General features: G+C 37.0%; 3 protein-coding genes and 1 non-coding gene across 4 annotated transcripts; all 4 read left to right on the plus strand.

Moving 5' to 3' along the window:
* Positions 1 to 130: 130 nt before the first annotated feature.
* On the plus strand, positions 131 to 13,946 carry LOC149734365 (uncharacterized). The gene is made up of 16 exons (XM_089881993.1): positions 131 to 433; positions 1,417 to 1,590; positions 1,805 to 1,914; positions 2,147 to 2,321; positions 2,683 to 2,810; positions 3,251 to 3,352; positions 3,696 to 3,866; positions 4,131 to 4,264; positions 4,319 to 4,478; positions 4,626 to 4,817; positions 4,951 to 5,039; positions 5,432 to 5,546; positions 5,625 to 6,511; positions 6,606 to 11,754; positions 12,328 to 12,381; positions 13,217 to 13,946. The coding sequence occupies exons 1-14, from the start codon at positions 283 to 285 to the stop codon at positions 6,808 to 6,810; spliced, it is 2,793 nt and encodes a 930-aa protein (XP_089738119.1). The 5' UTR covers positions 131 to 282; the 3' UTR covers positions 6,811 to 11,754; positions 12,328 to 12,381; positions 13,217 to 13,946.
* LOC149734366 (U5 spliceosomal RNA) lies at positions 585 to 699 on the plus strand. The gene has a single exon (XR_016385431.1). It is a non-coding gene; the product is annotated as a U5 spliceosomal RNA (small nuclear RNA).
* Positions 13,947 to 15,011: 1,065 nt separating the features above from the next.
* LOC149734367 (YY1-associated factor 2-like) lies at positions 15,012 to 16,102 on the plus strand. The gene has a single exon (XM_089882005.1). It carries the CDS (start codon positions 15,068 to 15,070, stop codon positions 15,494 to 15,496), a length of 429 nt encoding a protein of 142 aa, XP_089738131.1. The 5' UTR covers positions 15,012 to 15,067; the 3' UTR covers positions 15,497 to 16,102.
* Positions 16,103 to 16,465: 363 nt separating this feature from the next.
* Positions 16,466 to 21,407, plus strand: LOC149734368 (uncharacterized). Its single transcript, XM_089882004.1, has 9 exons — positions 16,466 to 16,593; positions 16,893 to 16,961; positions 17,494 to 17,675; positions 18,387 to 18,514; positions 18,987 to 19,073; positions 19,381 to 19,452; positions 19,849 to 19,971; positions 20,264 to 20,373; positions 20,677 to 21,407. Exons 1-9 carry the CDS (start codon positions 16,504 to 16,506, stop codon positions 20,815 to 20,817), a joined length of 1,002 nt encoding a protein of 333 aa, XP_089738130.1. The 5' UTR covers positions 16,466 to 16,503; the 3' UTR covers positions 20,818 to 21,407.
* The last annotated feature ends 115 nt before the right edge of the window (positions 21,408 to 21,522 follow it).

Consider the following 21,522-nt stretch of genomic DNA (forward strand, 5'->3'; position numbering starts at 1 on the left):
TAATACATATATATTTTATATGCTAGTACTATACTGCAAGTTTAGTGTCATTTTAAAGTTTCATTGTTAGATTTGCTTGTTATATATAAATGTACTGCTGGCTAAAAACTATGCATGATTACAACTTATATAATACATAAAAACAACTAATATGACAACACGCAATAGTAAAACAACTATCTGAAGGTTTGAATTTGGAATTGTACAAAATATGTCATTGCAGGAGTGATTTTTTATCAGAATTATCAGATTTTTGTTTACAAATGCGTGTGTGACGTCATAATGAGACCAGGTGAATCGAAGTGGTCGGTCATCGCGAACGGAAAGTCGATAGCGAATGGAACAACATATCGTCAAAATGGAATTATATCTTTAACTGTGACGACACAGTGCAAAGATACCAGTACAGCTAACAACAAAGAAACAACAAAGGGTATTGTTTGCTTTGTCGAATAATAAGTTATAATTCAGTCGTACAAGACGTAGAAATATCGTTTTATGGCGAACTGTGCTTACCCGCACCAAAAGTCCCACAAATACGAGATTAATTTCGTCGGATTAATTCCGACAGTTAATTCCAATCGTTACTCTGGCTTCTCTTCAGCGCATGATTCTTTCGCCTTTTACTAAAGAATTCCGTGGAGGGGAGCATTTCAATGAGTCTTTAACTATTTTTCTACACCTGACTTCGGTCAGGATTCCTAAACAATGTGTTTTCCCTCTATGCAAGAACTATGTCATGGTGTGCTTTTTTGCCAAAAGAATTCAAGTATAATCGTGAATGCGGTTTCTATTCTATATAGATGAGTTTAAGGGCGAGGTAAACCTACGTTCCGGGGTTTCGTTCCAAGTTCACCCATTACCGAATAGTTATTCCGCAACAATGACGTTATACTTGATAGAGAAGTTTGCTTATGACCATGTTAAATATTTACGATGAAAATTACACCACGAGTACAGAATATACAGTTCCGTATTCGCCGCTACGGAAACAGGAACTGCTGCTCGACTAACTAGAAAGCTGGGAGATAGGGGTATTTACGGTCTACTGAAAACATATCTTCATTAGGCCTTGTATAATAGGCCTTCTAATTTCAAACGTAAAATGTGAAATATCAGGCCGTATCTCTAGTAGGCCGTGGTCACCGTCTATGTAAACCAATAGTACGAACAACAACTCAGTCTCAATGCAAACATTACAACCTATACACATGAAACAATGGTATTCAATTTAAACACGGAATTGAAAAACTAAAACCATCTTCAGTGATGTCACAAGTGAATAATAATCGTGCCTTTGTCTCATATATGAGCTGTCACCAGTAATGGTTGTATTGAAACTGACCCAAAAGTGATTACGTATCTAATAAACAACTTACCACAACTACAGTGATGTCATAATGGTAATTGTTACAGAAGACGAGGAAGTAGTGGTAGAGGAACCAACACCAGTCGTTGCTAAGCAACCAGAAACAAACCGTTATCCACCACTAAGAGTGTGCACTAGCAGCGCTAAAGGGTCCAACGAAGCTCTTTCCTCGGCCATACAGCAACTCAACTGGAGAGAATGCAAAAACGGGTCAAAATCTGGTACGTGTTGTTGTTTTTCTTTAAAGAAGAGGCCTAAACGCTCGCTGTGTATACTCTCTATGTAAGGGTGAGGTTCTACAGCGAGGGGAGCTTTGGGACACAAGTGCGGCACGCCAGATTTGCCCCATAACCCCATCGACACTCTTGTTGTATTACTCCGCATGTGTTGAAGAACTTATCCATATAATTAGTTACTGTTTGCTTTATATTTCAGGCCCCATCGACATACATTGGGTTGGCCTTGGTTTTGACGAGCAAGTTTACAGCAAACCAGGTGTTTATGCGGTGAATAAACTACCTGGTATGGTGGAACTTGTACAGAAGGTTGGTACTATAAGTATATAATGCGGCAATGTATTGCATGTATGGATATTTGCGTTTAAAAGTAGATCAGTACCCGTATTGTACCCAAATTACACTGTGTTTGATGCGGGGTGATTGCTACAAGTATCAATCAGGTGTATGAAACAGAACACCCGCGTTAACTCCTGCAGTTATGGCCCGCTGAGGATAAAAAGTTATTCAAAGCAATACAAGTTCTTATGACGTCACACAGGTTCATTTATCGCGAATAATCAAGAGAATGCAACTTTTATTTCCCGGCGAGTTCGACTTTTACCCACCCACCTGGTTCCTACCCGAGCAATATCATCAATTTGTTGGCGAAATGACCGTCAACAAAAAGCCGAAGGCAAACAGGCAGATAGCGACACCACGCGGTGGTACACCAGGTAGGTATAAATCGTATTATTTGAAAATCACCATTGGTAAGATTTAACCTCTATAACCCACTTACACCTCGGGCACGTAGGCCCCCAATAGTAGCAGCGACGAACCTTGAACCTATTGGTTACAGGCAGGCGCGCTATATCCACTTTGCCACGGCGTAGGATAAACAATTATAAATAATACGGCACGAGAGAACAGAATCATGCTTTAGCTTTCATCAAAGCGTCGAAAATACACCACGTTTCTCACACCAGCTGAGAGTTGAATATTATTTAGCTTTCCTATTAAGTGGACTTTATTATGTCGATACGATTTAACCGTAGCGGCAATCTATGTATTATAAACTTCAACTTTTATTTTCAGTCACCAAACGTGAAAGTCAAACTTACATAGTGAAACCTGATACTGGTAGCCAGGGTGAGGGGATTCACCTAGTTAGCGACCCACGTGACGTACACGCAGTTGTTGGGTCGAGGCCCGCTGTTGTACAAGTAAGGGATGGGGGGATGTTTGTGTAACGTATTTAACATATAGTACTGTGGGAGAAGACAGGACAGCAGCATAATATCCAAATATCCTGTGTTTTAAGCAATTAAGAACTGTTTGTGGGAGTTATTGGGATACGGTTTTATAATTCTTCGAATGTTCTTTGTTTACTACCAAATGGGACGGGATATTAAAACAAAAAGGTGTGCCATTTTCCCCGCTATAGTATGTAACTTTTTTGGCGTGGCCGACAACCCCAGTTGTTACATCATATGGCTGTTCTATTTTGTATATCTTCTGCCAACTTGCGAGTTACCGCATATGTAACTCTATGACATTATGTACAATCATTTTGACATAACCTTTCAGTCAATTTAGAAAATTGTTTATTGCTAAAAGTTAGAAAATATGAAACATAGAATGCAATATACCCACCACGTTTCAGAAATACATTGAAAATCCAATACTTCTCGATGGTTACAAGTTCGACCTTCGAATGTATGTAGTTGTTGCAAGGCTTCATCCAGTTGAGATTTATCTATGCAAGGTAAGATGGGGTTGTATTATATAGAGATGTAATGTTCACAGAAATGGCGATTTAGCTTTGAGCAATGTCTGCGCCATATATAGGTTTCGCACTGGGCGTTTTCACATTTTTTCTGCATGGGTTAGGTTCTTGTTTGAGGACGTGGGGTTTAAATTTGTCTTATTACCCCAACAATCAAATTGCTTACAAACGACCGAAAGAAACGTGTGACCCGTGTACCTTCCCACCAATGTTTGGCGGGTTTTAGTGGTGTTTGTTACCGTCGAAAATTGATGGCATCGTCGATGTTAATATGTGCGTGTTGCGTTAAACAAGTAATACATTATGAACCGTTTACTTTCAGGACGGCTTAGCAAGATTATGCACTGTACCTTACGAGCCCCCATCTGCAACAAACATCAACAACACGCTTATGCATCTTACTAACTTCAGTTTAAACAAGAACAGTGGTGACTTTATACACACTACAGCAGCGAATACGGGATCTAAGCGAACCTATAGCAGCGCTAGACGGGTAGGCCGAATACTGTATCCATATAAACTGTATGTTATGCTGTATGAGTTAAATAACGCTTAAAACCGATATCAATAACCCACAACTTCCTGGTCTACTTTAAATAGTACCGCACCTAAAGAAGAAAACTTTATAAAAGAAACCTTACCCTAAAACTTAAAGTGTTACCCTCTAAATTATCTATATTTACAAACAGTCACAACACCAGTTAAATGTATTATACACGAATATTGTTCAACTTCTGTTACAAACCCGCTTTTACAGAGTCTACGCAAGCAAGGATATAACGTTGACAAGATACACGAAAAAATTGTTGACGTAGTCATAAAAACGGTACTTTCCCTTATTCCTGACGTCACAATATGGGACCACGTGACGAACAAATCAAAACTTGTCAGGTACAGTACCTCATGTGCTTGGTCGAACAACCCTTATATTTTTATCTTTTTTAGATCTTTTCAAATTTTGGGATTTGACATTTTGCTGACGTCAGACGAAAAGGTTCATCTGCTTGAAGTTAATTCGTCCCCGAGTACAGGCATTGATGCGGAACGTGAGACCAAGCCCGGAAGTGGCGTCATGCAAACGATTATTAGCCCCGTGGACGAACAGGTGTGAAAATAAAGAACTCACGTTCTAAGTATAATATGAAACAAATATATTCTGTAAAGAAACACCCAGGCATTTTATCCTAATGTAGTGTAACTCCCGTGGGTGGGAATTGAATCCGGTGTTTAACCCTTGCTTATTTGTACCCAGATAAAAGTCCCCCTTCTGCGAGACTCGTTAAGATTAATCGCATACGGAGAAAACGAGCTGGATATGTCGAAGTCGTGTTTAGAACGTATCTACCCGGCTCAGTGTTTGAACCCGCACCCTAAGGATCATAAATCAACGACGGACCTTGAAACAGACAACAAAAATTCTTCCAAGAATCAACAATTGTTAAACGTGGGTAGAATAACTGCTGTCACAAGTTAAATATGTGGTAATCGTAAAGAAACGTGTATAAAAATTAGAACACCTGTGTTATAACGACTATTATTTATCATTCGCCCATTTATGTCAATCACAAACATTTTAGACATTCACCGAAAGAAAACCACCGACTCCAGAGCCCCATCTACCGGTACACATAAACGTCAATCAACAAAACGAAGAAAAGTCAGAAAGGTGAAAATCATTTGGCTTTAATACTAAAAGTATATATTTTAACGGGACAATAATTATTACTTTCCGTATGCAACAGTATTTTTTTTTCAATTCGAACTTGGGTAAATTTTTACCACAGAAGAATCAATTGGCCTAATTATATTAAAATAAAATTATTATCAAAAAGAAATATGGTAGGGCGGGGGAAGGTGGGACACTTTTTCATATATTCTCGTCCAATTTGGTAAAAAAAATAGGCACATTCGAACAATTATAAAGCCATATCCTCGCGAGTCCTATAGACCGCTGTTAATTGTTTAAAAAACGATCAGGATATTTGGATATTATGGTGTCCCATCTTCCCCCACCCTACTATATAAATACATTTAACATTATGCATTTTCGGTTTAAAGCAACACAAATTATTTCGATAATCCACTTTTGAAACCTCATTTGGAAACAACTACACCAACTAGCATTGTGCCGCATAAGAGACAGAAACGTTTTACTGTGGTCAAGTGTAGGCAGGTAAGCGTTGGAATAAATTTACAAGTTTTTTACAAAGTCTAATTTAGAGTTAGGATTTTTAAATTTTACACTTCATAGGAGTATGCGATTACAATGGAAGAATGGAGATTATATTCAAAGAAGAAACCCTTAGTCGCATCAAAAAAATCTCCATCAAATCAAGCGAATAAAAAGTTACAAAATGTTGTAAAACCGCAACCGCACGTTGGCGCTACCGAGGCCGGATTATTTGACTTTCCAAGTATTTGTCCCACTTGTGGAGGTTATGTAGGAGGGGTAGGGTCGGGGTTAATTACAACCCAACAACTCTATAAATCTACGTTATCAACAAATGACGTGTACGATGACGTCACAAGTGTGGAAACATTCGAAAAAAACACTGACGTCATAACACCAAACTGGAAATCTGACAACGAGAGTGACGTCACGTGGGAAAATGACGTCATACCGTCTACACGGCGAGCACAAATGCCACCGAGAAGCATCTATTTCAACTCTGCCCAACTTTACGATCGCAACGACGTCACGATTCGATCGGTGACGTCACATACGACGTCACACACTAAACCACCAAAGAAAGCTCGTTGCTTAAAATGCGAATCTGTGCTCGCGTCTGATGACGTCATAACTAACCGAAGACAACCAGAAGTGAAAGAAAACTTCTCAATACAGGAAGTGACGTTATTGAAGCGAGCGGCGGCAGTGTTTATCTTTTTCAACGGTTTTAAAACAAGTTTAAGAATCGGGGCAACTGCGTTCAGGAACATGGCACGTAGGTGTCGCTTGTGCGAGCAGGGCTCTATGCCCGCGATCGATATACTCTTTATCGACACCATGCGGCAGTGGCGGGGCTATACAGAAGCAAGGGGATCTCCCTTTTACGATACTTTCAAAGGAAAGAACCCAGTGACGTCACACCAACCGGCTGGACTACCTTTTCAAGGGTTCCTAGAAGCTTTGTTTAGGTAAGAGGTTATCATGACGTCAAAATTATATTTATACCGTATTATTTGTTTAGTTTAATCTTATAATGACGTAATAATTTACTTTGATAACTAGGTTGGCCAAATCTCGATTCAGGGGAAGCACCTTAAAAGAGAAACTTGAAAGTTTGCTCTCAAACTGTGAGTGTTACGTCACAGAGGCGATGAGAGCCGACAAACTCATAAAAAGGCGCCACCAAGCGAAATATTTTAAGAAACTCATGACGTCACCGAGAATCACTTGTTCCACGTCACAAAGAATTCCATTTTTCCAATCTTAAAATTTAATTTTGCAATTTAGTTCTAAAATAGATCATTTGCGATTTTGATGACGTAATACGTTAATGACGTCGATGATGACGTATATTAGGGTCGATGAGGGATTAACAGACAAGTGTTTTATATCCAAGGAATTATATGAGATTTTCATTCATTACAACATATGGTTAAGAAATGTTTTGTGTTGATGCTTTGTAAGCGGATAGTACGCATCGTAATGTCATATTGTTTGATTGTGACGGAGATAATGGGTGTGATGGTTTAAATTTTGAATTGTGACGTCATGCAGGGTGAATAATAAATTGTGGATCGTGGGAAAATCAGCAATAAATAAAAAAGTAAAAACAATTTGTTAGTGATATAACCACTTATGGTCAGTGTACATATATATAACATTTTTGTATAGGTTTGATCTTTAGTTATGATATAGTAGGGTGGGGGAAGCTGGGACACCTTTAGCACATAATATCTAAGTATCCTGATTGTGTTTAAAACAACTAACGGTGGTCTATGGGAGTCGTGAGGATATAGTTTTATAATTCTTTGAATGTTCTTCGTTTACTACTGAATGGGACGAGAAAATATAGCTAAAAAGTGTCCCATCTTCCCCCACCCTACTGTATAACTGGTATCATTTTTGTAAATTACTCATAAAAAAGCGCAAAACGTCACAATAATGTACATGCAAATAACTAGACACGCGTAACAGTTGGTTTTCCTTATTTTAAAGTCATGACATTTAAAAGGCCGAGACGGCCTGGTGTTCTGTGTGTGGGACAACATATGTGGTTTGGGGGAATAATTAAAAAGACCGAGAACGCTCGCCAGTTGCAATTAAAAAAGCAATTTCGTTGATTCATTACGAATAAATCCCTGGACAATGGCGTTTGTTACGGCAGTGCATGTCATAATTAAACAAGGTAGACCCGCAGCAGACTGCAGCATTGATTTTCGAATAAAAATCAATGGGACGTTACGCGAACGGACTTCCTTAAAACCCATGCGACCGAGGCCCGAATGAGTCAATGGTATTTATTATTAATGGGCACAAGAGCAAAGGAAACCATAAGGACCCTCCGGTTGTTGAATTCTGATATCAAATCTTTTGGACGATCCATCGCGACAAAAAAATTCTAATCACTGGGTATATAAGAACCAGCACAATCGCTTATTCTGCGTTAAATACAGACAGTGAACTCCAACTCTTGGTTGCTGATAAGAATATTTTTGTTTGTAATTTTACAATAAGAAATTCCAAAACTTTGTTTCTTAACACACCAACAAAACTTAACGTTAAACTGAAACAAGATTGCCAACTTTTCAGCGGTATTACGTATCAAATGATAATTAGTACACACAATGCATTAGTGGTCGATCCTGATTGACCGTGTATTAGCACTATAGCAAAATTGTGTTGAAAAAGGAGTTATTTAAAACCAAGCACAAAATGTATCTTCTTACAGCATAGTTAACTATCAATTCGAACATTAACTGATTTACGAAATAACTTATTGATGTTGTAATAAGGAATAAACAAAAACAAACATAAATTTTCAAGCAAACCTAAATTGAATACTGTCCTAACACTATGACAGTAATAGAAATAAAAACCCTCGAACTTTATTTTCCCACATAATAATATATAGACCTCTTGATAATCAACAAGTTCATCTGGTATATTAATAAACCATATGCCAGCCCTACCCCCGCATATGTCCACTGCATTACGCGTTATGATGATTAATCTTCGCTTGGACATCACGCTGGTTTAATGGAACGACCTCTAAAAGCTGCGAATGCCATTTTATTGTCTCTGTAAGAAATTCTTTTAATTTTTAACTTGACTTTGAAATCGGTTGGTTGTTTCGTAATAATGGAATCAAGACACGAATAATGAGTATAATGACGTCACTTAAACCTTTTGTGACGTCATATAAATCGGTCAGCCGGAATGCGCTAATTGTTTTGATTCCAAACTAGATTGTTGATCAATTGTCTACAATAAACTCTATTGTGAGGTAACACACGATGCAACCAATCACAATGGTGAGTACTGTTACGTCACAGAGGGTAGGAAGACTAAATAATTGATGCGCGCTTACGTAACTTTGCAACCGACTTAAATCCAGTATATGCTAACTATGTTACTTATATTCACAAACTTTATAGAACAACTAAACATATCATTTCACTTGCGATTTAAAAACAGTAAAATTGAAACAATTTACTTTTATAAGGCAAAATTTAAGTCCACCGTGTTATTGTATCCTACTAAAAATGCATCGCAGTTATTACTTTACATTGTTTTAACTTACGCTGTTAAAATTTCACCAATACGGGTCAGGACAAGTTTCTACAGATCGTGGTCGGCGCTTTTAGTATTTCCATTAAGTTATTATGACGTTATAAACGATACGCGGTAGCGAGAAAGTAAATTTAGTCGGTTTATGACGTCACAAGACTCTGTTTCGATTTTACAAATATTGAAAATTTTAATCTCTGCAGCTGTTACGTAACAATATACGAAAACCGCTGTTTCGCGTTCGAAGTTTCCGGTTTTATTATGACGTGTGCTGCACGCACAAGATGCCACCTTTGTTACGTCATAATCGACAAGCGCGACGCGCCAGCATTGTTTCGAAAGTATTAAAACTTCCGAAACCGGAAAGCTTAAATACATCGGGGCTTGTGGGCGAAATGTGGCGGGATTTGAACGCTATGTTTCCCGCTGTTTAATCCCCGAACCCCCAATGTCGGTCACCGTTAATTAACCTGCCAAGAACAGGCGAATGATCAAATATAGATGAGGATTTAGGATATTCTGGCCTTGTCAGCTGCGGAGTGGTTATTACTCGTCTGCACCAGATGTTACCGAACTGCGACAACGCTATTCGTCGCTCTAATTATCCAGAATACAAGTTCTTTAATTAAGCAAGCTCACAATGAATGACAATATGCATAATGACGTCATTATAGCCATAACATTTTAAATAGGCGCGAAAACTAATATAATTGGTTCAAAACTATTTAAATTTCTGAAGTTATTTTGTGATCACAAATAACGATTGTGACCTCACATATGCAACTGTTTCGTCATAAACAACAATAACTGAAGCTATTATTCGGCAACAATATCGATTCAAACGTAACATTCGGTTAATTAGAACTTGCATTATTATGACCATATATTAGGTAAGTTAATGTATTGCATGGGGATTACAAGTCCCTTGTTCATTTAGTTTTCCAATATTACTTAGAAAGCCAGGTCGTCTTGGCTGACTTCGCTTTAAAGGGGTTACTACGTTTATTATATAGTAGGGTGGGGGAGATGGAACACTTTTCTTTCAATTTTCTCTCCCCATTTGGTAGTAAACATAGAAAATTCAAAGAATTATAAAACCATATTCTCACGACTTCCATAGACTGTTGTTAATTGTTTAAACACGATCAGGATGTTTGCATATTATGTACCGACAAGAATTTGTGCTACTAGTTGTGTATCATACTTTCATCTTACACCGAGAATGATAAAGTTAAACAAACAACAAACACAACAATATTATACTTATGTAACTACATATGTAACTTTACAGAACTATTCTAATCATATATTTATGTACGGAGCCCTACGGATGATCGTTGTAAAAAGTAATTTTACATAAATGGCGAAAATGTTAAATAATATGTAAAAACATTGCGTGTAAAAAAACGAAAGCGTCGCATAGGAGCGAATAATATTTATTCATAAACGAACTACTCAAAAAATAGAAAAATCTAGGAAATGTTTAAGTTTTGAACCGTGTATTACAGCCGTGCTAATTTACATAGTGTAACCGGGTGATGTCGGCATATAATGGTTCTGCAACCCGCTTGCGTTGGTTGCCAGCAGATGTTCTGCGCGCTGTTAATTGCAGTGACCGGTTGGTACCGTGGTGGCCATTAGTGATATTCACCTGCTATGTAGACCGACTGCTGTTATTTCATGCCTACAGCACACAAGCAAAAATAATACGAACCATAGCTAAAAATAGCTAAAAAAAGCTGCATTTGTCCACGTGGGTTTGTTTAATTGGAATTCTGGAATAACTAAGGTAACGTCACCATGGTTATTGTGAGGTCGAACTCGTATGAACCTTGATCGATTTCAAGTTCAATATTTTAATTAAAACATGAAACTAACCGACCGCTTGCGTTTTCCAATCAAGAGAATCGATTCTCGTTTTCATTTTGACAAAAATATTAATCCTTGTTACGAAATAAAAAACAAACAAAGAAATCGCGAATCAAGACAGAAGGCGCGAGATAGGGGGCTGGGAATTAGTGTTGCCAGCTGAAAAATGCTTACCAATGCCTCGATTAAATAAATATAAGATTCGTAGCCGAGGTTTGGTTTGTTTATTAAAATGTGGCTTTTATTGTAAATATTAAACTTCGTTTGTGAAAAGTTTACGTTTTTTCAAACATATTTTATTGTTTCACGCTAAGAGGCGTGTTGTGACGACATAGAGACGTCTGGCACAGTGGGAGAGGAGGCAACACTGCAAGTCGCAACAGCGAGTCCTTGCACCTACATTGAGGGGGTATTGTGACGTGGTCGGTCAGTCCGCCATATGCTCAGTGCGTCGATGCGGGAGAATGAAAGAAACAAAGAGAAATCACGCGCGCCCGCTTCGCTTCTTTTTTACGTCACAATGCACGTCGAAATTACTCTTGCTCTCTCGAGAGCGATCGCGAATTCGGGAGAGTCGCGAAAAAATGCTAAGCAATAAACAAACTAAGAAGCGTGCAGATGTCGCTCGACGTTGTGGTCCTATATAACCGGACGAAGCAACCGCAGAGTTATCTCACTCGGCAACAAGAACAGCAACGACCAGCACTTGGAAGAACAAGTCAACTCGGCAAGCCGAAAGGACTTCAAAAGAAGAATGTCCCCGCCCAAAATGGGGGTAAGTTAAGAGTTTTCTTATAACCAAAAGTAGAAATAACTAGCAGAACGAAGGATTTTATGACGTAGGAAACGAACGTTAGATTAAGATTTTTTTTTGTTTGTGTAAAGGCGTCTAATTTTATTTTTTACGGTTTTAAAAAATGCTGCATTTTAGCTACGACAAAATTTAAGTTCAGGCTAAAAATAGAAACGGGTTTCAAAAGGTTTTTTGCCGGCCCTAAATTTTAGGCGCTTGCATTTTACATAATTGATGAACGTAGGATGGGGTAAGGTTGCAGTAGCGGCACGTACAGTGTCTGTCGTCTGCCCGTTACCCCTGGCAACCCATCAATAATTCAGTGCCTGCATTGACGTCATAATGCCTAAGTTACCCTCCTTTGTTTTAAAAGCGATTTAAATTCTCGAAAGAGCAACGAACTTGGAAGTAGGGCGTTAGTCGTTTGGGAATGGATATGGTTCATGTACTTATAAATAGAAAAGGAAGAAAAGTTGAGAAACAATTAAAACTATAAACGATATTAAGTGATGACCCAATTATTCCTACGTAACAATATCATTTGTTTCGTCACAGCTGATGTACAGAAGGTACATGCCCTCTAGCGCAACATAGCGGCAAATATATTTGGTGAGTACTTTTATTTTTACGCAATATTTTTTTTCATAAAAGTTAAACTGTTCCAAATGTTAAACTAGAATAATATCTGTAAGACAACATTGCATGTTGTAGATTCGGTGCGTTTATTACGTCATAGTTCATTAGAATTAAATTCGAGAAACTTAAATTTTTGTCCAATGACGTCACATGACGCTTAGAATTATTCGGGTCGATAATCTGCTTTAAGATTTATTCGAGATTTATTCTCATCAATTAATGCTCCCATTGTGACGTATCGAGCCTCCCATTGTCTCAGCTGTGAATTAGCGCGATGTCCATTGTCAATGCTTCCCCGCAGCGAAAATCGCGTCATCAAATTGTTAAGTCACACCGGACGTGTGACGTCAAAAAAGCATGGGAACAAAGAATTTTGAGCTTATATAAGCGGTTGTATCAGTGAACAACCACTATACTTGTTACGTCATAGCTATGTTCGGTAGTATTTATTGTGGACCTTGCTGTGTGACGTCACAATAAGGCACGCGGTGAATGCCAACGAATTTTTGCTGCCTTCATCTATAATGTTTCGGGTATTTAGAAGGGTATTGTGACGTAATATTTAAAGGGCGCTTATGAGTCGTGTTTACTGTGGACCTTGCTGTGTGACGTCACAATAAGGCACGCGGTGAATGCCAATCAAAAGTCGCCGCTCGCTACAAGAATGAACATCTGTTACGTCATAGAAAAACGAGCTACCATACTATTACGTCATAAAACAACTCGACAGATGCTAACTAATTGTTAGAATATAAAACTCCGATCAATTCTGTAAATTTGAAAATTAAACTCAAACCTTTATTCTCAGACCGAAATGCAAGACAATCACTGTGAGATCTTGTTGCGTCATCGTGATTACGTCATCATTGCCACGCAGTATTAAGTTCCAGAGGACCTGACGGCGTTAAACAGCAATCAATACCTAAACACAAGCATCGACAATCGAATGTACAGGAAAACCGCTTTGGGCAAATTTAGCAAAAAAACAATGTTTTAGCACATTCTAAGTGTGTAAAAAATTTAAAATCCAAATTTTATAATTTGAATTATGTAAAAAAAACAAAAAAAAACGCAGGAAACCTAAGAATGTAAAATTTGTTTATATAGAAAAATAGCAAAAAATATTGTTTTTATGTTGTGACGTCATCGCTACCACCACATTCTTCAATCGTCTGTTCGAAGTTCCATCGTTGCTAAGCAACCATGTATACATCTTCAATTTACTGTTACGTCACAATACCATTTATCCCGCAACGGTTGCGTCACTGTGATATCTATTTTACAAGAATCCGATAAAATATTTAAATTAGTTTTAACTAGAAGTAAAGTGTCTATTCCTGGGGATATTATTAATTTAAAGGGGGGTTTTAAGCAATTTCAAAATCGAAATGTAATTTTACCTGCTGTACATTGCTCTCTTGTATATAAAGCTTATTTTCACTGTGATCCATGCTGGGAAATGTGCAATATTTCTTGTGTATATATGCTGTAAATAAATCTGTAAATATTTTGGTGAATAAAATGATAAAAAACGACAACCATGTATGTACGATTCTAAATAAGTATATTTGACCAATGCGGGTAAAGTAAAAACATACAATCGCATCTACCAACCTACACTTATCTATTTTATTTTGTTATTCAATCGAAACCTTGAACTTTTTAGCTGCACAGAAAACTGTTTATTCCTAATCTTTACTAGCCCAAAATGACAACTGAACTTGGCAACGTGAGATCTTAGTTCGCACAAAATTGGCGCACTATAAGCTAAGTTCTAAATAAGGCCTACTAAATGTAATGGCCCAAGTTTTCAACTTGTTTGCTAGTTAAAGGAATGCTCCAATTTTTTAATCAACGCCTTCGAGACGACACGCAAGCGTTTTTGGTGGCTACGTCATCGGTGCATCTTGCTCATTTATTGCCATGGCAACAGCGCGCGCCTTCTTTCGAAGTCCGTTTTTTTTTAAACTTTATAGAGTACATTACTTTTTTACATCATGTAAGAATCAGCACAACATATTTTAATTTCCAGACATTGTAAATATAAATATATAGTAGGGTGGTAAAGTTGGGAGACCTTCAGCACACAATGTCCAAATATCCTGACCCTGTTTTAAACAATTAACAACGGTCGATTAAAGTCGTAAGCGATTAAAGTGAGAAAACGAAATTAGGGGACCTAAAAGTTAAATTTCTATGTTTAAATCCGAATGTTTACAATCCTCTCCTTCTCTCGTTTCTCTTTTTTCTGTTTCCTCTCTCGTTTTCTGCCGAACACGCCATGAGTTTACAATGCAGCGAGCAACAATAGCAAAGTCTTATCAAGAGCTAAAGTGTGTCAGTGAATACGATACACAGTTCGTTCACGAAGCGTAGAAGTGTTCAGCGCATGCTAGACATGTGATATCTTACCGCAAGAGCTCTTATGGTATCAGTTATAGAGCGGTTTGCTGCTGAAACAATAAAAAGGCTTGATGTACATCAGTATGACAATATAAGTAACTTTAAGTTACGTTATCGGTCTAAATTATAAAGTCTAAATTTGCTGTCTTCTGTCTATATATTGCTTGTCATAAAGTTCTTTGCCAGTTGTGACTGTAAATGTCCTGCATTTTATAATTTTTTTTTTACATTTTAGTTTTCTACTTTAATTTAAACAATGACTGACCGTAGAAACGTTGGTCCTTCAAGAAAGAGAATTTCAAAAGCGTTAGACCAAGATTACTGGGACTGTAGTGTGTGTACGTACAGTAACTCTCCTGAGGCTTTTAAATGCTCAATGTGCGATGTAAGAAAAGGAACTTCCACACGAAAACCTCGTCTTAACCAACACATTGTTGCGCAACAAGAAGCAACGCGGCTCGTCGCTCAAGCTGTTCCGTTGTCACCAAGCTTGTCACATAAAGATGAGGATTTCTGTGAGAAACAGGGCGACTCTCCGGTAAAAAGTAAGCGACATCGACTAAAAGGGGTAGACAGAAGTTCCCCCATGACTATGGCTGTCACAGTCAACAATGTAACTGTGCTGTTCACAGAGTTTCGGGCGAAAAAAGCATCGTTAGAATGCGATGAAAAGATAAAGTCATGATGAATATTATTTGCGCAATCATGTAAAAAAACGTCTGGATTTGAAACCTAAACTTTAGGGCAGTGAATCAATGGCCTCTAGTCGGACTTACCTTTCAAAATTCCCCTCTTTTTCACTTTTTGCAATGTAGTATATTTACACTTACTATTTTTACATTAATTTCATTCTTACATGACTAATAAAACTGTATTTTTGAACAGTTGTTATATTTTTCTTGTCTGTATTTTTCAGCTCCAATCAAATTGCAGTTAGTTTTATTTAAGTCAAAATTTACTTAATTGCTCTTACATACCAAATAACTTTTATACAATTACACTATATATTTGTTGTGTGTGTTCATTGTATGTACTGTATACAACTCGTACGTTTACTAATTTTAATATTGACCCCAAAATATTGTGGCAGCCTTAAATACTAATCTGACCCAACTAAATATTACTGACAATACTGACATGATTAAAAGATCGTGAAAAAGCCATGTTGATTTTGGGCATAAGAATTTGATATAACTAGGATGAGATCTTGCCTTTGATTTGCGTTATGCTCAATAATTATCATAAAAATGGCATTAGAATTTATCCCACATAATAAATGACATAAATCAGAGCTTTTTCTTTTACAATGTATAGTACTGTGGGGGAAGATGGGACACCTTTAGTGCATAATATCTAAATATTCTGATCGTGTTTTAAACAATTAACAATTGTCTGTGGGAGTCGTGAGGATATAGTTTTATGATGCCTTAAATGTTCTTTGTTTACTACTAAATGGGATGAGAAAATATAATGAAAAGGTGTCTCATCTTTCCCCACCCTACTATATATTATATATTGATCCTCCACATAGATATAACCTGTGTCTTTATCAATGCTTAAATGACTAACCCCTGTGAAATGAATTAATCTGATCTTGTTGCTGTAATATGTATTGGTCCATGGATATCCAACTAACTTTTTTATACCTTTTTGTTATACATGGATTTGTAGATAATAATAATATGAGCCAAGATGGAATCAGCAATGGGAACCACCCAACTGCAAGCCTGGAAGTCTCTCAAGCTCGCTGTCGATAAATATTCGCAAAGCACTGGAGCGGAGGTGGAGCGTGTTTAATATATTTGTGCCTATTTTTAAACAGACTCTAGTTCGACACACAAGCTTGTGAAACTAATTTGACCTCATTGTTTGTAACATTTACTGGTTAAGAGAAATTGTTTGTTTTTTCCCAACTTCCTCCGTACACATGGAGTCTTTGAGCATAGCTTGGGACTTGACACGTGACATGTTGTTATAGCTGGTTCCTGGTTGTATATTTCGCTGAGTTGTTATAATTTTTCCTATAGTATTTGATTGTAGTATGTTCATATTGTTGATGTAACTTGATGACTCTCTCCCAGGTTGCCGTGGCAACAACATACTTTGCTGACACAACCGACAACCATCTTTCGTTTAATCAATCCAAACCTGTAAGTTTATTATATGTTGATATATTTTTCAAATTTTACTTGGGTTACTCAGGGTTAGGCACCTTAGTTAGGGATATAGCGTCAACATTAGCAGTTCTTAATCATGGCCTCTATCTTTTAGTTTTAGTTGCAAAATGTTCAGTTAATTATCACAATGTTGTAACATTCAAATGCCCCTATGTAATAGAGGAAAAAAAGGGTTACGGTTAAATGTATTAAACCATAAAAAAAAGAGAAATATTGGTGTAAACTGTAAACTAAACAAAGTTAATGTTTTTAAGTTATTTACAAAAGATATAACTACTAACCACCCGTTTATTTTATAATAGAGTGCGAGTCTCTTACATTCAAGTAAAATGTGATTCTGCTCATTGCAAATGCATGTTTTTAAATTGTAAATTCACTTTGCTACGACTTTACTATAAAATTCACTTCTTGGAAATGTTGGTTTCATAATGTTCTATGAAAAGCAACACCATTTAGTAGAAACTGTTGAACTGCAAATTTAATAAAAACTGTTTTTGATGTTTAGAAAACTACGGTTTACGGCCACGGAAGTTTGTTGTACGAAGTTCGGAAGATTGTTGAAGTCCCAGGTGCATCCATGCGTGACCAGCAATGGATAATTCCCGAGAAAAATGTTGATAATGCCGATGTCATCAACGCTCAGCAAATTCCAATAAATCCAAAACTTCACCAACAATCTGTTTCAAGGTGGGAAAATTAATATTTTTTCGATATTTTTTTATTCTCATGTTTTTATTCTATTCTACAAGCGTGTGGTCCTTTGTTGTGGTATACTAGGCTATACTGGGCCCATTTTCCTATATTACTTGTTGCTACTGTGCTGAAGCCAATGGCTGAATTTCCAAAAAGTTAGGAGCGACAAGTTATTTTTAATAGAGTTTTTTTCTCATTTTATGATCGCCGTCGGTCTGTACTTGGTGAAAAATGCATCTCCGGTTGAAATGGGAGTTGCATTTATATTAAAGGAGCTTGTATAATGTATAGTAGGGTGGGGGAAGATGGGACACCTTTTCAATCAATTTTTTCCTCCAATTTGGTAGTAAACGAACATTCAATGATTTTTTATGAAACTTTATCCTCACGGCTCCCACAGATCGTTTTTAATTAATTAAAACACGTCAGGATATTTAGTTATCATGTGTCAAAGATGTCCCATCTTCCCCCACCCCACTATATTAGTCTATATATAAAGGAATGTTAACCGAAGGCGTTTCTATGGCTCTCCTCTAACCATGCAACTTTAAACTCAATCTTATTTTGTTGCTGTAATATGTATTGGTCCATGATCATACCACTCACCTAAACTTTGATAAGCTCTTGCTGTATGTAGATTTGTAGATAATATTCCCTTTAATTTCACCATAGACCTAAGCTAACCTCACCACCCCTTCATTGCAGATCTCTTGCTTCAAGTTTTCGAACATTAAAGTTGGATTCCCACCCAAGCACTTTGGCACACGGTTCATCAGGTTCGGCTTGTATAACACCACCCTCCATGCAAGATAGCCCAGCCCATGAAATAAAAGGTGGGTCATCACATTATCAGTATAATGTAATGTTTCTTATCCTTTCATGGTTTGTGGCCCCTTTCAATGACACTCAACACCCTGCTTCCATCAATAAAATAACCTACATTTGTTTTAACATATTTGCATCTGTTATTTCAATCAGCACTTGATAATAATTGGCCTCTAAAACTTAGAAAGCTATGAGCTTTGGCTTCTTTTTGGCCCCTGACAAACCTGTCTGGGCATTGAGCACATATTAAGTCAGCTTAGTAAGCCTGTATACACAAAATCTAGTTTATTTAAAGTTTGTTTTTAGTTAAATTAATGCTAACATTGTTGGATTTGTTGTAGACAATATCAAGTAAAACACAACAAATCCACAAAGTCCGTCACTGCTCACAAGTTTATAAGCAACAAAATATCCCTTTGAAGTTTCTGGAATGGGAGCTTACAGAGTCTGTTTATGATGTCATAAAACCTTATGTTCCAGACAAACCAGGCACTGGCCGAAGAAAATCAAAGCAGAAAAAGTCAAAGAAACAGAATTTGTCGGAAGATTTTGAACTCGATGATAATTGTGAGATAAGAATGTTTTTAATTTACCAATAGATTGTCAAGCTTAAATATTTACCTCAACAAATGTATTAACAAATAAGAAACTTTAAAATATTTTGTCATTTTGGCAAATAGTCTGAATTGTCACATCAAAAAGAATAATACATCTTAATGACACGGTCTTATTTTTATATTTATTTCTGTCTGTCTGTCATTGTAGCTAAGCTAAAGGGAAATTTCAAGATAGTTCCACAGAGTAAAAACACCAAAATAGTTAAAATCATTGACTTAATATTAAGACTGTTTATTTTGCTCCCTCTCCCAACTAGTGCTGTTTGATGAGCATGATGAGGAGCCCTCTAGTGATGATGAGTCTGAGGATTCCGATGAAAGTGAAGAAGGTAATGACATCATAATGGGCATTGTGTGTGATGTGAGTTACAAGACAGACTATTACTGTGTTATTCGCCATATACACTGTTTGCTGCTAAAGTGTTGGGTTCTGTATGGGTGACCAGTAAGATCTTTCGCCAAAGCAGATCAGGAGACCTGGGATGTGGTCTATTACCCCAACACCCAAGGTGCTAACATCTAGACCTCACTAAGGCAGTTTATAGACACTCAATAATAGAAATCCTATTTTATATGCATATGGTCTTTAGTGAGGCACACCCAAGACCTGGTATTTTGTACCGGTGAGGTCCTGCAACAAGGTATGCCAGATAAACTCGGTTGGGGCCAGAGTTGTCTCACTTACAAAACACTCATAGTTAACCATAAGTTCACCACTTCATCAGATCCTCGCCCATTGAGGTTTGGTCGCTACCATGCCCCACCTAGTGGGAGGATGCTGCAACAGAATCTTCTCAGCCAAGATCAGTTCGCGACGTCATTACCTGTTAATATTAATTTGAACTGGGGTAAGTACTGTGATGTCATAAAGTTTTCTAGTCAAATACATGTTTTCAATTCGAACTATACGGAATTTTGGGTTAATTTTTGAATTTATGTAAAGTCCATATTTTTTTGACTCTCTGTAAAACTAGCTGTCACAAATACTGAAGTCTCAGTCAAATACAACTTAACTTATATAAACACCTGTGAAAAGTGGTGTAACCAATTCAAGGTTATTGTTTTGTTGACGCATTTCAGTCTGACTTTGTGAAACTATCCATCTGTAACCAGTAATAGAAATATTATATTGACTCCCAGGTAACCGAACCGACGCCTCTCGTTTCCGTGCCAACCAGGGACCACACCCCCCAACTTTCGACCAATCAAAACTCGTTACATCTGGACCGAAAATCGTTCGCGCTGACAAGGTGATAGACTTGCTTTGTTGGAAATACTGTAAGGTTAAAGATATTCTGAATAACTGACAAATGGTACAAGAGCGAATTTCAATTTTCAAAACGGCAAATTGATGGCATTGGTTTATTAGAGTGTTTCTTATAATGGACTTGAATTTTGAACATTGATTTTTTACCAATTGAATTTTAACAATGCATGCATTCATTGCATTGTTTCACAATACCAGACATAAAGTTCACCACATGAATATGAACAAGTAGCAATCATCCACCACATGAGTGTAAGTGACATTCATTCTTAACATAATTTCACAGACACCCCAGTTAGACACAATGATGGCATCAATGCAAGCGCTCGCTCGAAGTGTAACCGATGACTCAGCGCTTATTTTTGGCGATCGACCACGTCCACGAATTCATGATGAGTCAGGATTCAAAGGAAACATGAAGTTTTAGATATCGGTGGGAATCTATGATGTAACAATGCCACTATAGTGGTGAAACAAAGCTCATTATTGTGCTTGTCTCAAGGTACTTTTGTTAATGTTCCATTTTTTGTTTGTTCATTGTTTTGTCATAACCAGAACTGTTTGTGGTGCTAGTGTTATAGAAATCATAAAAATATTAGATTCCGAAAGCCTCGTTTTGGTTTAAGTTATCTCATATTCTCATGTTACACAGAACTTAATTTAAATTTGATTTGCAATATTTTGGTTTATTTATTACCTCAAATTCTTAGTTAAAATTTGAGTAGTTCAATGTTTGCTACATGTTTTGTGGAACTATTAAAAAAAGTAACAAAAAAAATTAAACTAATCACAAAAAAAACTCATAAATTTAATGTTTTCCTAGAATCTGACTGTTTTTTTTGTCTAATTTAAATTTGCTGAACAATTTATTAAATTGTGATAGATCAAATTAAGGCACGTCGTAAATTGTGTTTGTTTTATCATAGTGCCAATTATGTGATATTTCTATGACATCACAATCACCTACCTTTTCATAAATATAAAGTTCAATAAATGGTTTGTTTGTTGATGCAATAATTGAACGTTTATGACATGTATCATGGTATGTGTCCTTGTCTTGGACAAACTCTATCCTATAGATAGGGTGTGGTTCTGGCAGGCACAATATTGGTTAGTCTTTGCATTGTAACCA

The sequence above is a fragment of the Ciona robusta genome, chromosome 7, assembly GCF_009617815.1.
Source record: "Ciona robusta chromosome 7, ASM961781v2".
Taxonomy (NCBI): Eukaryota; Metazoa; Chordata; class Ascidiacea; order Phlebobranchia; family Cionidae; genus Ciona; species Ciona robusta.